At 45.6% G+C, this 17,474-nt stretch overlaps 1 protein-coding gene across 2 annotated transcripts in view; it reads left to right on the top strand.

Annotated features, from left to right (window-relative positions):
- Nucleotides 1-1,184: 1,184 nt before the first annotated feature.
- Nucleotides 1,185-17,474, top strand: part of ROR1 (receptor tyrosine kinase like orphan receptor 1) — a 469,060-nt gene continuing 452,770 nt past the window's right edge. For both annotated transcript variants that reach the window (XM_024990121.2, XM_015465329.3), the window contains exon 1: nucleotides 1,185-1,689. In XM_024990121.2, the coding sequence (XP_024845889.1) occupies nucleotides 1,599-1,689 (91 nt within the window). In that variant the 5' untranslated portion in view covers nucleotides 1,185-1,598. The remainder of the gene's footprint in view (nucleotides 1,690-17,474) is intronic.

The raw sequence follows: 17,474 nt of genomic DNA, 5'->3' as shown, positions 1-17,474 counted from the left end.
GGTTTCTCCGTGTTCCTCTAGGCCAACACTGGCAGGTGTCCCTTTTTTGCTCTTGCATACTCATAGCCTAAAGCAGGGCCTGGAACATAGCAGGTGCTCAACACTCTACATGATCAAAGGCCCTCTCCACAAGGTCATGAGCATTTATGCATCACAAAATTCATAGTGTTTAATTAGGAGAAATGGACAAAAACATACTGTTAGTAGGAGACTTTAATGATCCCTTTGGCCAAGCAGCTTAAAAAAAAAAAAAAAAAGCCAAGGCACAGAAGGCCTGCTGCTACTGCTAAGTCACTTCAGTCGTATCTGACTCTGTGCGACCCCATAGACGGCAGCCCACCAGGCTCCACAGTCCCTGGGATTCTCCAGGCAAGAATACTGGAGTGGGTTGCCATTTCCTTCTCCAATGCATGAAAGTGAAAAGTGAAAGTGAAGTCGCTCAGTCGTGTCTGACCCTCAGCGACCCCATGGACTGCAGCCTACCAGGCTCCTCCATCCATGGGATTTTCCAGGCAAGAGAACTGGAGTGGGGTGTCATTGCCTTCTCCACAGAAGGCCTAAGTAACATAATAAACACCAGGTCAAACTGAGATCATCACCTATCTCCAATTCTGAAGACAGAAAAACACCTTCTTTGAAGAGACCAAGGGGACACTGACAGAAACTGACTACAGAAATCTTTAATAAGTCTCCAAAAGGAAACGGTACCGATGACTTTGATTTCAATGCAGTGAAACTAGAAATTGAAGACAAAAATGAGAAACCATAAATCACTTTATGGGTCAAAGAAAAACTCAAAAGGGAAATTGCATGGTATCACTAAATGTTCTATTACCCAGGGTTACACAGCTAAGAGAGGAAAAGCTGAGATCGCTACTATCTGGGACTCCTAACTAAGTCATTTAGCTACAGGTTTGCGAGCCAGATAAACCTCCCTGAGCCTCGATTTCCCTTTGTCAAGTGGCCCCGAGGTCCCCCCCGCTGCTCAATTCGGGCTGCAGGTTTGAGGTGTCGTGGGGGAGGGGAGGTGAGCTTGCTGGAGGCGCGGGAACAACAACCTCGGGACGTCCTCAGGGTGCGGGTGTTGAAAGGCGGCAGCAGAGGGCGCTGGGTCGCCGGCCTGGGTCCGCCTCTGCCATTGGTCGGGGCCCAGGCGCTGGGCTGGAGAGTTGGTGGAAAGTGACAAGTTGAGGGAGGCTGAGTGCAAGAGAGCCAGCGCGCAGAGCGGGAGGAGCCGCCGCGGCCGCCACGGAAGGAGCCCCGGGACGGCAGCCCCCGGGCGCAGGGCGCGCTGTTCTCAGAGTCCGCGCGGGCGAGACTCGCCCTTCGCGAGGGCGACCCCGACAACCCGCGACTGAACTGACTGTCCAGCCGCGGCGAGGCTGCAGCCAGAGGGCTGGGGAGGGACCGCGCTTACGGGGTCCTGAGCGGCCGGGCGAAGGCGAAGGAGCAGGTTAGACGGACAAAGAACTTCGCAGACGCCTCTGGCATCCTCCGGGGAGAGCGACCGGGACGAGGTGGCTGGGACTCCGGGCAGAACCTGTGGATGTTCTGCGCGCGGCCTGGGAGCCGCCGCCGCCGCCGCCGCGAGAGGAGGAATGCACCGGCCGCGCCGCCGCGGGGCGCGCCCGCCGCTCCTGGCGCTGTTGGCCGCGCTGCTCCTGGCGGCGCGCGGGGCCACGGCCCAAGGTAAGAGGCGCATCGGCCAGTTTGCGGGCCCGTCCGGCCCCGCCCAACCTCCAGCCGGTTTGTCCGGCACTGGGTAGACGGAAAGCTCCGCGCGCGCCTCGGGTGGGGGGGGGGGGCGGCCGGCGTCCCGTCGGGTGACTCTCCAGCGCGACCTCAGGCGCCGGGGAGACAGGCGAGGATTCACCCGCGAACCTCGATGCGGGCCGGGGGTGCGCCCGGGACTTTTTTCCGGCGCCCAGCCTCAGTTGTCAGCGCTGACAGGAAGCGTGGAGGGGTTGGGGTTCGTGGGGCAATGGGATGCTTTTCGTCTCCCCATCTCTCGTTGGACCCCTAAATGAGCTTCAACTTTGTTCAAGTCCATCCTGCTCCCAAATCGCAGCGGTCCTGGAGAGCGTGGTCCAGAAGGGAGTTTGTATTTTCAGGGATGCCTGAGAGAGTCTGTGTCGTCCGCAGGCCGACCCAAACAAAAGCGCTGTCCTCCTGGGGCTCGGGCGGCCTCGCATCTCCACGGTGCCCGACTCGCCGGGCTTCTGGAGGGTCACGATGGAGGCCACAACGTGTGCGCTGCCGGCGCCGCCACTTTGTGCAAAATGTGCTGTCAGAGGCGGCCTGCCGCTCCTAAGTGCACGTGTGTGTGTGTGTGTGTGTGTGTGTGTGTGTGTGTGTTACGAACAAGAGGGGAAAAGCCAGCTAATGCATACTTGATTTTGGTAATCTCCAAAGACAATCGCAACAGTTAGAGAAAGACTTCACCGAAAGCTCCGGCGTCTTAGTTCGCTGCGGGAAGCTGGGATCCTTGCTGAGTCTGAGCCGGTACACAATGAGAGGGAAGAGCCGGGCTGCGCCTGTGGAGACAACCGATTCATTCTTTGGAGGTTGGAGGGGGAAAGTTGATTAAAGTCTCCAGGGTTTTGGGCCTCACTTTTAACATGCATCCCTTGAGGGAGTACTGGAGCCCCTGAATTCTTCCCTCCCTCCCTCCCTCCCAGCCCCAACCTATGCTCTTTTATCTTGCATCTTTCATTTTTAAGTTAACGCTGTGCTTTTAGGGAGAAAAAAGGCTCTGGGCTATTTAGCAGTTGAGGGGAAGAGATCTGTTCCCTACATGGACTATGACTGCAGAATTAGTTTGGACTAAAATCTAGCTAATATTTTTTCGTAGTAGAAAAACACACTCTGGAAGGAAGTTTTGTGTGAATTTTTATTTCTTAGAGATGACTTTGGGGAAGTGGGAACCACATTTTCCGAGGATGATTCTGAAACTGATCCTATAGTGTGGTTGTGCTAATCTGGAGACTCCTCCGGGGTAAATACAGCTCCTAATTGTAATTAAGATGTACATCAGCAGGGAGTGCACCTCCCTGATGAAAAATCCTAATGAAATGTAAACAGCTTGGTCACATGGATGCTTGCTTCCTTGATGCCAAACATCTGGTTCCATGCCACACACCTGGGTGAAAAGTAAAAAATGGGCCATACTGCCTACAACATTGTAAACAGTCGTGATGTCAGGTTGCAGGGCGAATTGAGGTGGAGATAACCAGGGTGATTCTAGCGAAGGCAAGGCTTCTAGTTTGGGGCCTTGACAATTTCAGTTATATCCTCTGTCTACTCCTTTCCTTCTGTATAACCTTTCGGCAATTGATGCTTTTAGATCATGGGGAAGGGGAAGAACCAAGGAGAGGACATGGGGGTCCAGTGTACCTTTCCTTCTTAATCTGCCTTTAAGTAAATGTCCAGAAAATCATTTTGTAATCATTGTAGACAATTGTAATGTAGACACTGTAATCATTGTAACAAAATTGTAAGCAGTCACCCAAATTCTATCTTAACTGTCTACAAGCTTAAAAAACTTAAAATTTCTCACAAATGTATTGTTTGTTTAAAAAGTATAAAAGTTGCCACTTCTTTGGCCACTTCTTAGGTCCCATTTCTGTGGAACCTCCATTTGTATGAATTAAAATTGTTTCTTTTTCTCCCATTAAAGTTTATCTTTTTTTTAAAAAGAGTATTGCCTATCCTGAACTCTTCAATAATGAGCTAAAATCCGTTATTACTGTCTTATTTATTGTCTAATAAATCCCTTTCCATTTCTGTGAATGCTTGATCTTTTCTCTGGGGACAGATCTACTGGAACTCAGATTTATTCTTGTCTGATCCAAGATTCTCAAGGTAACTCAGCCAGAGGCTCAGGAAATCAGCCTAAAGGGAGATATGTTTCATTTATTTATTTTAAAAAATGCTCAGCATTTCTCCCACCACTTCTCTCTTTTGTTAGCCAGAAGTAGCAAACCTTTACATTTATTTTTTTCTGTCTGTTCATTGTTTTCTCCCTATTGACCTCTTACCAATCCAGAGCTAAAACTCTCTAAGAAACTGAAGCCTTGATAATTGTACCCAGAGTTCAGGGCATTTAGAACCCACTCTAGCCTCTCAGAGTCTTATAGATTCTGTGGTTTGGCTGCTTGGAGTCAGAGGGTGGTGGCCTGCTACTGTTTGCTGTCATTTTGTAAACTTTCCAAAGCTGTTTTAATAGGTGCCTGTTCTGTCTGCTTCTAGAATCAGAGTCTTTTGAGGGCAATAAGACTGTTAGCTTTCTAGTGAAAACACCGGGGACCAAGCTATTCAGCCCCATCATTATTGGAGACACCTGAAGATCTCCCTGGGGAGCCACGTTGAGGCCCAGTTGATAAACAGTGTGGTCCCACTGCCTCTGGCAGTGTGTTGGGAATATTTAATTTCTAATATCGATTCAGTTTCCTTATGGCTGTACTGCTATTCTGATACCTGGGGTTATCTTCCTGATATTTGGTTAGGAGTCCTTTTACAGACTAAACTTTGGTCTGTATTTTCCTCTCTGTCTCCTACATGGCGAGCATAGGCCTCAAATTATACTTGAAAGTTTCTAAATGGTGTGTCACTTGCATCCATTAGTGTCCAAATTGGCTGTGGTTTGGTGGTGACCACATACCCTATTTAAAATATTTCTGAAAATTTTACCCAACATCCTATGGAGAATGGAGGGCTTTGTAGACTATATGTATATATATGTGTGTGCTCAGTCACTCAGTCATGTCCAACTCATTGCAACCCCATGGACTGTAGCCTGCCAGGCTCCGCTGTCCAGGGGTTTTTCCAGGCGTGAATACTAGAGTGGGTAGCCATTCCCTTCTCCATGGCATCTTTCCGACCCAGGGATTGAACCCATGTCTCCTGCGTCTCCTGCATTGGCAGGCAGATTCTTTACCACTGAGCCACCTGGAATAGCCACCTGTGTATATACACACACACACACACACACATACATATATGTATATCTATATAAATGACATATATACATATATAGTAAGGGTGGGCCATAGATTTTTGTTGAATGGAGAATAATCTCCTTGGGCATATATAAAGTTGTATAATTTTAAAGTGGTATAATTTGCTTTTCCTAGTAAAAACTCAACATGGTATATTTTCAAGGATTTTTCCTTCTCTTTTCTCGTCTTCTAATGTGAAGAGAGTGTGGTAGAACTTAACAGTTAATAGTTATGAGCACAGGTGTTGGAGTTAACAGAACCAGAATGGGTTTGAATCTTTTCTCTTATACTTACTGGGTATGGTGATCAGTTTTTCTGAGCCCTACCTGAGTATATGAGATCTAAGTGAAACCATGTATGGCAAGTACTGGAGAAGGGCACCCAGACTAGAGGGTCTTAAAATTAAGACCTAAAATTAAGCCTTGAAATTAAGGCTATGCAAACCCCCAGAAATAATACACAAAAGTTAACGTGAATTTTTATGGTTGTATGTTTCTAGCTATAATCTGACTTTTAAAGAAAACTATAATCCCCCAAAGATAGGAGCGTTGATTTGGAGTGTTTGATGCCTGGGGCAATGAGTTGCCTTCCTGGGTAGGTTGCCAGGGATTGCCGGGGCTCCTGGGCCTTAGCCCACATCTGCACAATCCATGGGGCCTCTATCTTGTCTCACTTTCTGCTTTCTCTCCCACCAGGCCGGCTGTTATTGGGCCTGAGAGAAGCTGATGAATGGTGCCAAATCCTTTGACCTCAACTAGGAATGTATTTCCCTGAACCCAAGCATTCCGAGATGCCTCTGTTTATACAATTTATTTAACAAACACTTGCATAATCCTTACAATAGGCCAGTCACCATTCTAAGCACTTTGCAAGTATTAACTCACTGAATCCTCACAACAGCCCCATGAGGAAGGTGGTGTAATCAGCTCATTTTGATTTAGGCATAGAGAGGTTAAATTGCTTTGTTAAGGTCACACGGCTAGGAAATGGCCTTGCTGGCCTTACAGACCGTAAGAGTTCATGCTGTTATCTAACTGCTGCCCTGGACAGTCTTTCCTGCTTTAAGTCTTAAAATTTACACTCCTTTTATGTTATGTAGTTGCCAAAGGGGCTATTCCCCAAGGTATTCTGAGAGTAGCAAAGGAACATTTTTTTTAGCCGTATCTAGGAGTTATAAGAAATGATTGTACTTGTGCCCGACTCTTTACAACCCCATGTGCTGTAGCCCACCAGGCTCCTCTGCCCGTGGTATTTTCCAGGCAAGAATACTGGAGGGGGTTGACATTTGTTCCTCCAGGAAATCTTCCTCACCCAGGAATCAAACCCATGTCTCCTGTGTCTCCCGCATTGCGGGCAGATTCTTTATCCGCTGAGCCATCAGAGAAGCCCATAAGAAATGATTGGAGACAGCCAATTTCAGTTTTCCTTCCTGTGCTGGAGTTCCCCAAGCCAGACCTGCTGTAATTCAGAGATAGACCGGAAGGGCCTCGGATGGTCTGCACCTCTGATCAAGAGGAATTATATCGTTGTAATGAACTGCAACTTGGATGCGGTTTGAGGAGTGTGTCTGGCAATTCCTTCCAACCAGCGATGAGATATATTTTGATGAAGTGCCTGTATTTGCATCGTGGTGTACAACTTGGGGTGTAGGCTGAACAGGGGTGATTTATTAGAATGTTCTCTGGTGGGAGAGCTGGCTTGCCTGCTCCAAGTTCCCGATGTGAATTAGACCCTTGCAAATCCAGCCCCAGCTGGGAAACACTCAAGTCTCCGAGGTCTCTTTCTTGACACAAGAGCCTCAGCCTGGCCTTACCTAATCCCCGAGGTGTGTTGGGAGAGACTGTTCTGTAGACAGACGAAGAGAAAGGAATAGCCTTCTTTGAGTCTGAGAAATTTCTCTGGAGTTTAAGTGGGCGGTGGGGGGACGATAATGGGGTGGGGGAGAACTCTTCGAAATCCTTAACTAAATGCAGCTGCTTGTTACACGGAGCCTGACTTGCATGCCAGGAATATCTAAAAAGCTAACGAATACAAAATAAAAATAAACAGCAGTAAAAAGGCTCTCTCTTTGTTGCAGTAAGCTTGGTTGGGGTTTTCAGTTTGTTTAGGAATGGTATAATCGTGGCATCCACTTTATTTTGGTAAAGCAGTGAAACGTGGATTGATGTTATGTCATGGGGTGCTGCTACCACCTGAGCCTTTTCCCTCACACCTCCCCCTCAGAACGCCCAGGCACGGACAGCCACAGGGCCTGAGGCTCAAACTGGTGCCCCTGAGTGAATTACGTTGAAAGAGGGCAGATAATTTAATGGGATAATGTTGGCAGGGCCAGCAAATTTCACACCCCATCTCTCACTAATAGAAAGGCAGTAGAAGGCTACAATATCCTCAGATGAAAAGGTTGTATAAAAAGGTTCTGCTTAACAGTAACTGTCTGACCATAAATAAGGTTCTGTAGAGTTTTGATCCAAAAGCTGTTATTAAATACTGATAAGCCAAGCCTCATAATGTTTGGCCTCCTTACATTTCCTTTTTTTTTTTCCTTCTTTCTATAGAACCATAGATTTCTTTTTTAAGAGGGGGAAGGGACCTAAAGATCAACCAGTCCAAACTGTTTATTTTTTCAAGTATTTCTATACAGAAAGGACCTTCTTTTATAGCCATTTAAAGAGGTGGTATGGAGTAGCAGGAACGGAATGGGGTTGGAACCTGAGAGACTAGGGTTTGAATTGGGGCTTTGCTGCTTGCTGGCTCTGTGAACTTGGGCAAAGTTCTTTGACCTTCTAAGTCTCGGTTTCTTTCTCTGCAAAATGGGGATAAGAGTAATATCCACTTTGTAGGCTTTTTGTGAGCATTAAAGGAGATAATTGATACAAAGCCTAGTAAACCTGTGTTAGCTGTTATCATTAGCAGGGGCTTGCTGGAGAACTCAGAACAAGTGGTTCCAAAACAATGATCATTATGCTGTGAGATAAACCAAGACTCAGCAGCAGTTTTTACAAGATGGTAGAACTCTTGAATGTTCAGTTTTACAGGGAGCATGTAGATACTCTAGATGTGAGCAGTCCCCACTAGTGCTGGGGATCCCGGAGGAGATGCCGCAGGGCAGCTTCGCAAAGCCTTAAAACAAAGACTTTTTTCAGAACAGTGAGCTCTTTGGGGAAGAGCAAGCCCTCCCTGGTGCTTGGTGTAATTCCAGAATCCTGCAATGGGGAATGTTACATTTCAGGGCCCTCTACTTGTAATCTGACCGTTTTTAGCTCCAATATCCAAATAATCTTGCTGAGCACAACTTGAAAGAGAAGGATAATGGCCAGAGGAAAGAATCCTGAGGTGCTCTGTTAGCCATTTAAAATTTCTAAGTACAAGAAAAAGAAGTTCACGTTTCCCAAAGAGAAAAGAGTAAAGAAATGTGTGGGAGGGGGGAGGGGAGATAAAAGGATTTCTAAAGATTCACACCGGGTTTGTGTGTTTTATTTGTATTTTTCAACAGTAAAGGGCTGGTCATTCAGTGCATTTCAACTAACATTTGTTATATATTTATTATGTGCAAAATACAGTGTTAGTGCTCAGGAATAAAACTTTATCCTTGCTGTCAAGGAGAGAAGGAGGAGGGACAGTCTTACTTTTTAAAGAACCTACTATGTGCTAGGCATAGTTCTTTATTGGTATTGGGTTTATATGTTCCAGCATCCCTTTGATGCTGGACTTCTGATCCCATTTCTCAGATAAGGAAGTCAAGGCTCAAATATTGTGGTAAGTGTCTTAGCTAGCCTCACACAACTCTTAAGTTGGGTTTGGCATTTGATGCTAGGTATTTTGACCCATCCTTGAAGTGTAATTGGAGAGGCAGGATGAATAGATACGGGCTTCCGCATGTCAACTAGCTCCCCCATTCATGCATTATAGTAACTCCCCTACATATGAACCTTCAAGTTGCAAACTTTCAAAGAATGTGCCCCTATATGCCAGCTGTTGTACTGTACTCCTGTTTTTTTCAAGGTACTGTCCTGCAAGATTATAAGTGTTTTATTTTTTGTGTTTGTTTTTTATGTGCTATTTGTGTGAAAAGTACTATAAGACAGTTACAGTACAGTACTCTACAGCCGATTGTGTTAGTTGGGTACCTAGGCTAGCTTTATTGGATTTAGGAACAAGTTGGACTTATGAATGTGCTTTCAGAATGAAACTCATTTGTTGTGAGGGACTTACTATAGGAAAGAATTGTGGAAAAAGTGCTCTGGGGACATAGGGGTAGAGGATGTTAATTCTCACTCAGGGAACTGGAGGGTCAGAGGGAGAAACCCATGTCCTTCAGGGGCTTATTGTGAGGATGCAATGAGATAATTCATAGACGGTGCTCAGAATCCTGAATGCTCAGCTGCAGTTCTGTAACCAGAGACAGGCCTGGTCAGGATTTATCTGCCTCAAAAGCCTGTGTGCTTATAGTTGTTCTGCTGTGCTCCTTTTCAGCAGGCATGTGGTTGTAGGAAGAGTAAGTCGCTGTGTAGCCCACAAATAGATGGGAAAACACCAAGACAGTTTCTCTGGTATCTTCCCCACCTGCCTTAATCCAGATATTCAGATTCAAGTCTGCTTTGGGCAGGGGAGAGGATTTGCACAGGTGTGAGTTTGGAGAGAATTGTGAAGCCTAATCATGAACCATAACAGTTCTGGAGCTCTGGCCAGGACCTACTGTGTTCTCCATTCATTCTCTGACCATACATTTTCTATGCACTTACTCTGAGCCAAATATTTTGCTAGTCACTAGAGATATAAATGGGAGTAAGGCTAGGTCCTTCCCTTGGAGAATTTTTCAGACGGCAGGTCTTTGGCAGAGACTTCTAGCTAGTCATCAGATCTGTTTCATCTCTTCCCGGGCACATGGCTAGACTACTTTCTCAGGTCCCTTGCAATTGTAAGGCCATGTGACTAAATATTAGCCAATGGAAAGAGATTGAAGGCAATGAGTGTCACTTGTACACCTGACACACAAAAAGCTTCCCAGGCAGGATTGCTATGATCTTGAACGTGGGAACTCCAGGAGTCATATGTTGAAGATACCACAAGATGCAAATGGCTTGGAATCCACCCTTAATGACTGCCCAGTGCAAGCTACCCATTAGTCCGCACCTGTTTAGGTGAGCAAGAAATGAACTTCTGTTGAATGAAGGCTAAGATGTTAGGGATTATTAGTTACAGTTGTGCTTCCCTGGTAGCTCAACTGGTAATGAATCCACCGGCAATGCAGGAGACCTGGGTTCAATACCTGGGCTGGCAAGATCCCCTGGAGGAGGGCATGGCAACCCACTCTAGAATTCTTTCCTGGAAAATCCCCATGGACAGAAGTACCTGGCGGGCTACAGTCCATGGGGTCACTAAGAGTCAGACACAACTGAGCAACTAAGCACAGCACAGCACAGTGTTATCTTAAGGAACATTATTTATAGAACTAATATTTTATATGTATCTATCATATCGGGCTCCCCTGGTGGCTCAGATGGTAAAGAATCTGCTTGCAATGTGGTAGACCTGGGTTCCATCCCTGGGTTGAGAAGATCACCTGGAGGAGGAAATAGCTACCCACTGCAGTATTCCTGCCTGGAGAATCCCCGTGAACAGAGGATCCTGGCAGGCTACAATCCACAGGCTCACAAAGAGTCAGACACGACTGAGTGGCTAAGCACAGTGTATCTATCATATGAATAGAGTTGTAAACCGTAGTGCACCATGAGATGAAATTTGTGAGTCTGAATCAGTATTTTAGATAGGACTATAATAGGGATATATCAGAGTGCGTTACATTAATCAGATGAATATTGTTTGGAGAAATTTTAGCTTCAGTTTGGTACATGCTAATTTGGGTTATTATTGAGCTCTCGTGATTAAAAGTTTGAAAGCCTGGTCTACTGGAGGCAGACAGGTCAATAGCTTTGTACAATAGAGTATGGTGGTTATGGTAATAGTGGTGAGGTCCCAGTGCTGTCTCGGTTAAGGAAATGCCTAGGAAGCAGAGAAGGCAAAAAGGGTTAATCTTTCCAGTCAATTTGTATTGGTGGCCTGTGGTGCAGTGTTGAAAAGGATGTTGTGGTTTCTTCCAGGGTCTCTGGGAGGGAATGCTGTGATCTGATGGCAGCGTCTCCCATGAGCTTGGGAAGAGGAGTAAAGGCTCTGACCTGGTTTGCATCTGACCCCTTAGCAGGGAGTCTGGGCTCCTTCCAGTGAATTCAACCCCTTCCCCAATTATTTATGGTATACATACGATGTCTGTCTGGAGCACCATACTCAGCACTGTGGGGATTCTAGACGAACTATGACTAGCCCTTGGGGAGGTTATCTTTTAGGAGCAATAAAATAGGCACTTGTGTAATAATTATGCAGCCAGCAAATACAGAATTGGCAATTACAGATGCAGAGTGCCGAGAAGTCTTTTGGGAGGAAATGGGGTGTGATATGAGCCAGGAAGGATGGAAGGATTGAGATGGAGAGTGGAGGAGAAACGCTGGACGTTCTGCCGCTGCCCTGGTCTCCAGGGACTTGCCCAGGCTGTCCAGCCTTCTTCAATTGGGCCTTCACCCTGGGATGAAGCTGATCTTCAGGGATGGAAGAGTAAGGAAGAGGAAAGATGGCTTTGAGTGGTGCCTTTATGTTTGTTTGTGTAGGAAGCCAGCAGGGGAAGGGAGGAAGAAGCAGGGTTTTACTGGGAGCCTGATGACTTATTTTTCTCTATAAAAGGGCATCCCAGAGAGTTAAAAATCCAGTACGTTGCTGGGTCGCTTGTCAAAAGTATCCTGTATCTTAGTGCCTCTGCTGCAGCAGTTTTGTATTGTAATGAAGTCTTTTAAACCCTAGTCTACCCCTTGTCTGTGTGATAAACATCATACTAGTAGGGTAATACACATCAAACATCCTGTGTACCAAGAGCTATTTTAAGTTCTTTAAGTATTTTAACTTGTATTGTCTTCAGGGCAATTCTGTGAGATAGGCAGTAATTATCAGCTCCATTTTCCAGATGAGAAAACTGAGGTACAGAGAAGGTAAGTAATTTGATCAAGATCAAATAGCAAGTTAAGTGGGAGAGCCAGGATTTGAAAATAGTTATCCTGAGTCTGGGGCTTGGTACTTGATCATTATGCCATTTTCCACCTCATTTAAAAAAAAAAAACTCTGATGATTCAGATTCTCTGTAAGATCCAGCCAAATAGCTACATCAAAATAATCATAATTGAATCTTCCATGTGTGTAGGGCTTTGCAGCTTACAAAACTATTTCCTATATATTACCATTAAATTTTCAAATAATCTAATAAAACAAGATTTCTTTCTTTAGCTTTCTATCTTTCTCTCTCCCTTTTAAAATTAGGCCTATGAGGTTGGCGCTGAGGTCACTACAGCTGATGGAGCCTGTCTGAAACCCAGGCTTTTTAACTTTGGGCTTTTAGTGGTTTATGCCCTTAGTAACTGGGGGAATTTCTTGGCAGTCCTAGTGGTTAGGATTCTGAGCTTTTACTACCAAGGGCTGGAGTTTGATCCCTGGTGGGGGAACTAGAGAGCTGCATGGTGTGACCAAAAATTAAGAGATTGGAATTTGTGACCCTATGAGACTGATGTTGGTCTATTGTTACTGCAGTTTCATCAGTAAATGAATTTGCCTGATTCTCCGAAAATCAGCTATTCATTTTGGAAACAATTGTGAGTCATTTGTAGGTGGAGCCTTGAGCTAAGATCCCTGTAATTTAAGAAAGTTCACTTGCAAATAGACTGAGAGAAGTTACTTAAAAAGAAGGAGTTTCCTAAGTGGTTGGCGATTGCCGTGTGTAGTGGAGCCAGTAACAGAAGGGATTTGGCATCAGAAGGTCTTGTGGAACTAGGCTCAACCCTTTTCTGCCAGGTCAGCAAATGACTTGACCTCCCCGAGACTCAACTTGCTCACCTATAATATGGGAAGCATAAGGGTGCCCACCTGCAAAGGGTGGGGAGGACCACCGGAAGTGCATGTGCAGTGCCTGGGTGGTGTTTAGTGTGTGTTTGTAGTTACTCCCATGAATTAAATGGAGAGAATGAGAGTGCACTGCCTCCTTTGAGATTTCCCCAGGATGTGATAGAGCAAAATTTCTAAACGTCAGAACCTTTCTTTTATAATATAACCATCTCTGGGGCAGACCTTCCTAGCACCTAGAACTTTTAGGTTATAGCTATATTAATATTTCTCAAGGACAGGGACTTTCTTAAGCCTTGTGAAGGTTGAACATCCTAAGGTAAGAACAGATCCTGTTGCCTGAAATCCTAAAGTTCCTGGAAAGGCTCCTATCTGTTCTTCCAGGGAAACTGACATCATTTCCTGATGGGATTAGGCATCCATCAAGACAACCATTTTACTTTTTCTCCACAAGAGAGATTATTATATCCTCACCTCTTGAATTTCACACCAATGTAGTCATAGTTTGTACAGAATTTTCATACTCCCTGCAGAGGATTGGTTGTTTTTCTTTTTCCACCTTAATGTTCAGTGTGATGGAAGTTAGCTCGTCTCATACGGACTCCTCTGAGACCTGTGCCTTAAGAAAGTGGTGCTTAGTTCCATGGTGGCTCTTTATCGCCTCCCTTCAGAGAATTGCTGGGTGTTATATAGGAACTTTTAGTCGCTAAATATTGCCTGTTTGAGATTAGCAGTAGGCTGACTGACAATAAACAGCAACAATTTTTGATGATGTTCTCAATCTACCGGTGAGTTACCCTCTCTTTCTCTACGCTGCTCACAGCATGCTCTGCGCACTCACATCCGGTGTCCCTGAGCCAAGGAATGGAGTGCTTTGTCTGTGGCCAGATAGTCTTCAGAGTGCCAGAACCTGCAATGGGGGCTTCCCAAGGGCCACTGATAAACAGCATCTCTTCCCGCTTCTGAGCAAGGGAGGAGCTGAGTTGAGCTGAGCGCGCCCAGTTTGTTCTCCCCAGCTGGCAGCAAGGCACCATATCCGACTGCCCTGCAAGTAGTCAGTCAAGGGGTGGAGAGAATCCAGCACTTCCAACACTGCTTGGTTTCCCTTCCCAAGATGAAAGTAAGGCATTGCTCCCTTACACTGGCTGCAACTTGATTTTTTCTTTAAGGAGTACTTGTCAGATTTCATCTTTGTGTTGGGATTAAAACTATATATGTGTGTGTGTGTATACACACACATATATACGTATAGGGATGAAATGGTCAAAATGTTTTATCAATAACCCTCCCAGCTCTCAGCCTCAGGACTCAAGTTTAGAAAGTTTCTTAACCAGTCTGGGATGTTAGTGAAAGTAGATTCCCCCAGACTCACAGGATCAAATCAACAGGCCAGTGGTCTGTCTGCTAAGTGTTGATGTGGAGGAGAGAAGGACAGAAGGGACCTGGGAGCCACAGCTCCTTACCCGCCAAGTGACACGTCCTGTATAAACTCCCAGGAAGTCACAGGCAATTCCATTTGGATAAATATTTGTTTAGCAACTAAAGCGGATACAGGAGAAATATATGACAGGATCCTCTTCAGTAGGAAGTTTACTGTTTTTGTTAGGCAAGATTGATATCCCCACATGGTTTGAGACTAACTCATTGAATCAAACCTCACTGTCCTGATCTTTGTGTAGAGTGGTTTCTCTGTCATGCAGCCTCTAGAATCTGTGTAGTTAACACTACCCCTCCCCGCATCCGGCTCAAGTTCTTCCCTTTCTCCATCTCTCCCCCTCCCCCACCCCGCCGTGAAATCTTGTTCTTCAACCCCCAGTGCTCCCACATTCAGGAATTCACTTTTCTGTCTGTCTTTCCCGGGTGCTCTCACATTCAGCCAGCGTTTCCACACAGGTCTCCTAAGTCATACTCATTTATTTCCATTTAGCCCAAGCCTCCATGTTAATGGTATAATTATAGTCACCGTCATTTATTGAGCATCTACTATGGGGTGACACAGCTGGCAAGGCATTTTGTATTTTGTAATGGAATCCTATTGTTTTGTCTTTACAAAAGTGTTGCCCTGAATTAAGCTTCCTCCTTCTGCCCCCTTTATCTACTGGGAAAAGAAACTTTGTCCACTGTCCAGCCTTGTTATGGGGAGACTGCCAGTCATAACCCTGCCCCCAGTCTCACTATGATGGGCTAATTATAGGCCATTCTGGGATATAGGGGCAGCCACTTTAGGGCAGGGAAGCTGAGAGATGCCCTTGGCCATGTCTCTGCTCTAGAAAGAAGCTGGTGTGTAGGAGAGAATGACTTTGATCTCTGGAGTAGGTACTACTGAGAGGTGTGGCAAGGATCCAGTCTTTCCTCCATCTCTCCCCAGTTTCTGTTCATAGCCCATAGACACTGCTCTGAGGGAGGTTAATGTGTCCTAACCATGCACATATCATACCTCACTAATTCTCACAACAAAATGAAGTGGTATTGTTTTCTTAACCTAAAAGAAAAGTGGTTTGAATGCTTTTTTCCTCATGAGAAATTATGTCCACTAAAAACAAAATCAGAAATGCAATGTGAAGACAAAATTCCCCATACTCCTATTTCTCAGAGATAGCTTCTGATAGTGTTTTCCATACATGTATATTCATAAAAGGAGGTCAGTCTTTTTATTCCCAAGAGAAAACTGAGTCTCAGAGATGTTAAAGAACTTCTCCATTGTCATATAACAAGAGCCGCTTTCCATTCTACCTACTTCTCTGTGATCAAGGAGTCAGTCTTAGTTAACAACCAACTAGTTGAGCATATTCTTGATAGAAAATCACCAAATATGTGTTGCATGAATGCAAAATTCAATGTAATTAAGTGCCTTGAGGAACATGCACATGTAAGGTTTGTAGATCAAGGAGGAGAGAGGTATGAATTGTTTGGAATTATTGGCAGAGGTTTCTAAAGGAGGTGGCATCTGAGATGGAGAGCCGATATTAATTTGTTTTTCTCCAGTATGCTGTGTCTTGAGTGGTCCAAGCCAGCGGTCCCCACACACTTTCCTCTGCTGGGGTTGGGCACCACCCACGGCATACTGATAACCTCTGAGCATTTCTGAAAATGCACAAGGTCAAAGTGAAAGTGTGTCCATGGCAAAGGGGGCCAGAGGAAGAGACACATGGTATTCAGAAGGAAATTCAGAGTTCTTGGCACAATAGGAAAGTAAGACCTAAAGACTGATCTAAAGCAATGAAGTGGGGAAGGGGAAGAGTGGAGGCATCACCAAAACTGTGATCAGGGAGGCTCTGATGGGACTTTCAGGCAGGCCTTCCCAGTCTGGGTGCTGCGCCATCTCAGGTCTCACCTTTGTACACAGTGACGTTTCCATGGCTGTTTCCTCCCATGGGGACATCCTTCCCCAGCCTATCGGCTCCCAGTCCTTTGGTTTGACTTAAATGTCACTTCCCTGACTGGCCAGACTAGGTTGGGTTCCCACCTACTCTCTTTCATAGCACCCTGTATTTAAAAATACTCGCGATTATGGTTTGTAATTAAATATTTATTTGTGCAGACTTCCCAGGTGGTGCTAGTAGTAAAGGACTCGCCTGCCAGTGCAGGTTAGATGTAAGAGACACGGGTTTGATCCCTGGGTGGGGGAGATCCCCTGGAGGAGGGCATGACAACCCACTTCAGTATTCTGGCCTGGAGAGTCCCAGGGACAGAGGAGCCTGGCAGGTTGCAGTCCATAGGGTCGCACAAAGTTGGACACAACTGAAGCGACTTAGCATGCACACACATACATTTGTGCAATTATTATTTTGTGGCATCTCCTATTTCACTGGGTTGAATGCACCTTAGAATAAGGCTTGAGTTTGGATCACAGGCAGCACAATGCCTGGTAGCCAACTGAACAACTCTCCTTACTTTTACTCAGCTTTGTCCTTCCTTCCTAGAGACTGGGATCATTCCAGTTGGCTTTGCTGTTACTCTCTGAAAATTTGAAAACGCATCTTTGAACAACTGAAAATCTCAAGGCTATCTTTTCCAAAAGAGGAATCTCACCCCCGTAAAAAGCCAATCTGGACTCAATTAAACGTGCTGTGGGCTCTATTTGCAGGGGAGCAGGGAGCAGCTGAGAGCGGAGCTGTTTTCCCAAGATGGAAAATCTGTGATAACTCTGAGTTCTGCTGCTATAAATTAGGGTCACTCTGCCCTTAATTGGCAGCAAATTAAAATCTCCCTTCAGGTCCTCCTCTTTCTCTTCTTTCCTGTCTATTCTGTTTGAGAGAAGATGTGGAAATACTGGTGCCCTGCCGCAGGGGAGAGGGCACCATGCCTGAGGCCCGAGGCAGGTCAGGGCCGGGAGGGCCACCAGTGATTCTGAGCATCCTTCTTCCACCCTAGTCCCTTTTCTTGTCCTTCTACTCTCCCCTTTCTTTCTTCAGGAAATTTGGAAGTTCTCATTCCTAGGGAAATATCTCCAGGGAGCTCTTGTTCCCTCTTAGCAAGCAGAGGGAGAAAAAATTCTCTGAATTTTGAACTCACAAGCAATTTGTATGCAAATACGGC

The sequence above is a fragment of the Bos taurus genome, chromosome 3, assembly GCF_002263795.3.
Source record: "Bos taurus isolate L1 Dominette 01449 registration number 42190680 breed Hereford chromosome 3, ARS-UCD2.0, whole genome shotgun sequence".
Classification (NCBI taxonomy): domain Eukaryota; kingdom Metazoa; phylum Chordata; class Mammalia; order Artiodactyla; family Bovidae; genus Bos; species Bos taurus.
Note: the sequence above shows the minus strand (reverse complement) of the source record. Positions and strands in the feature narration are given on the sequence as shown.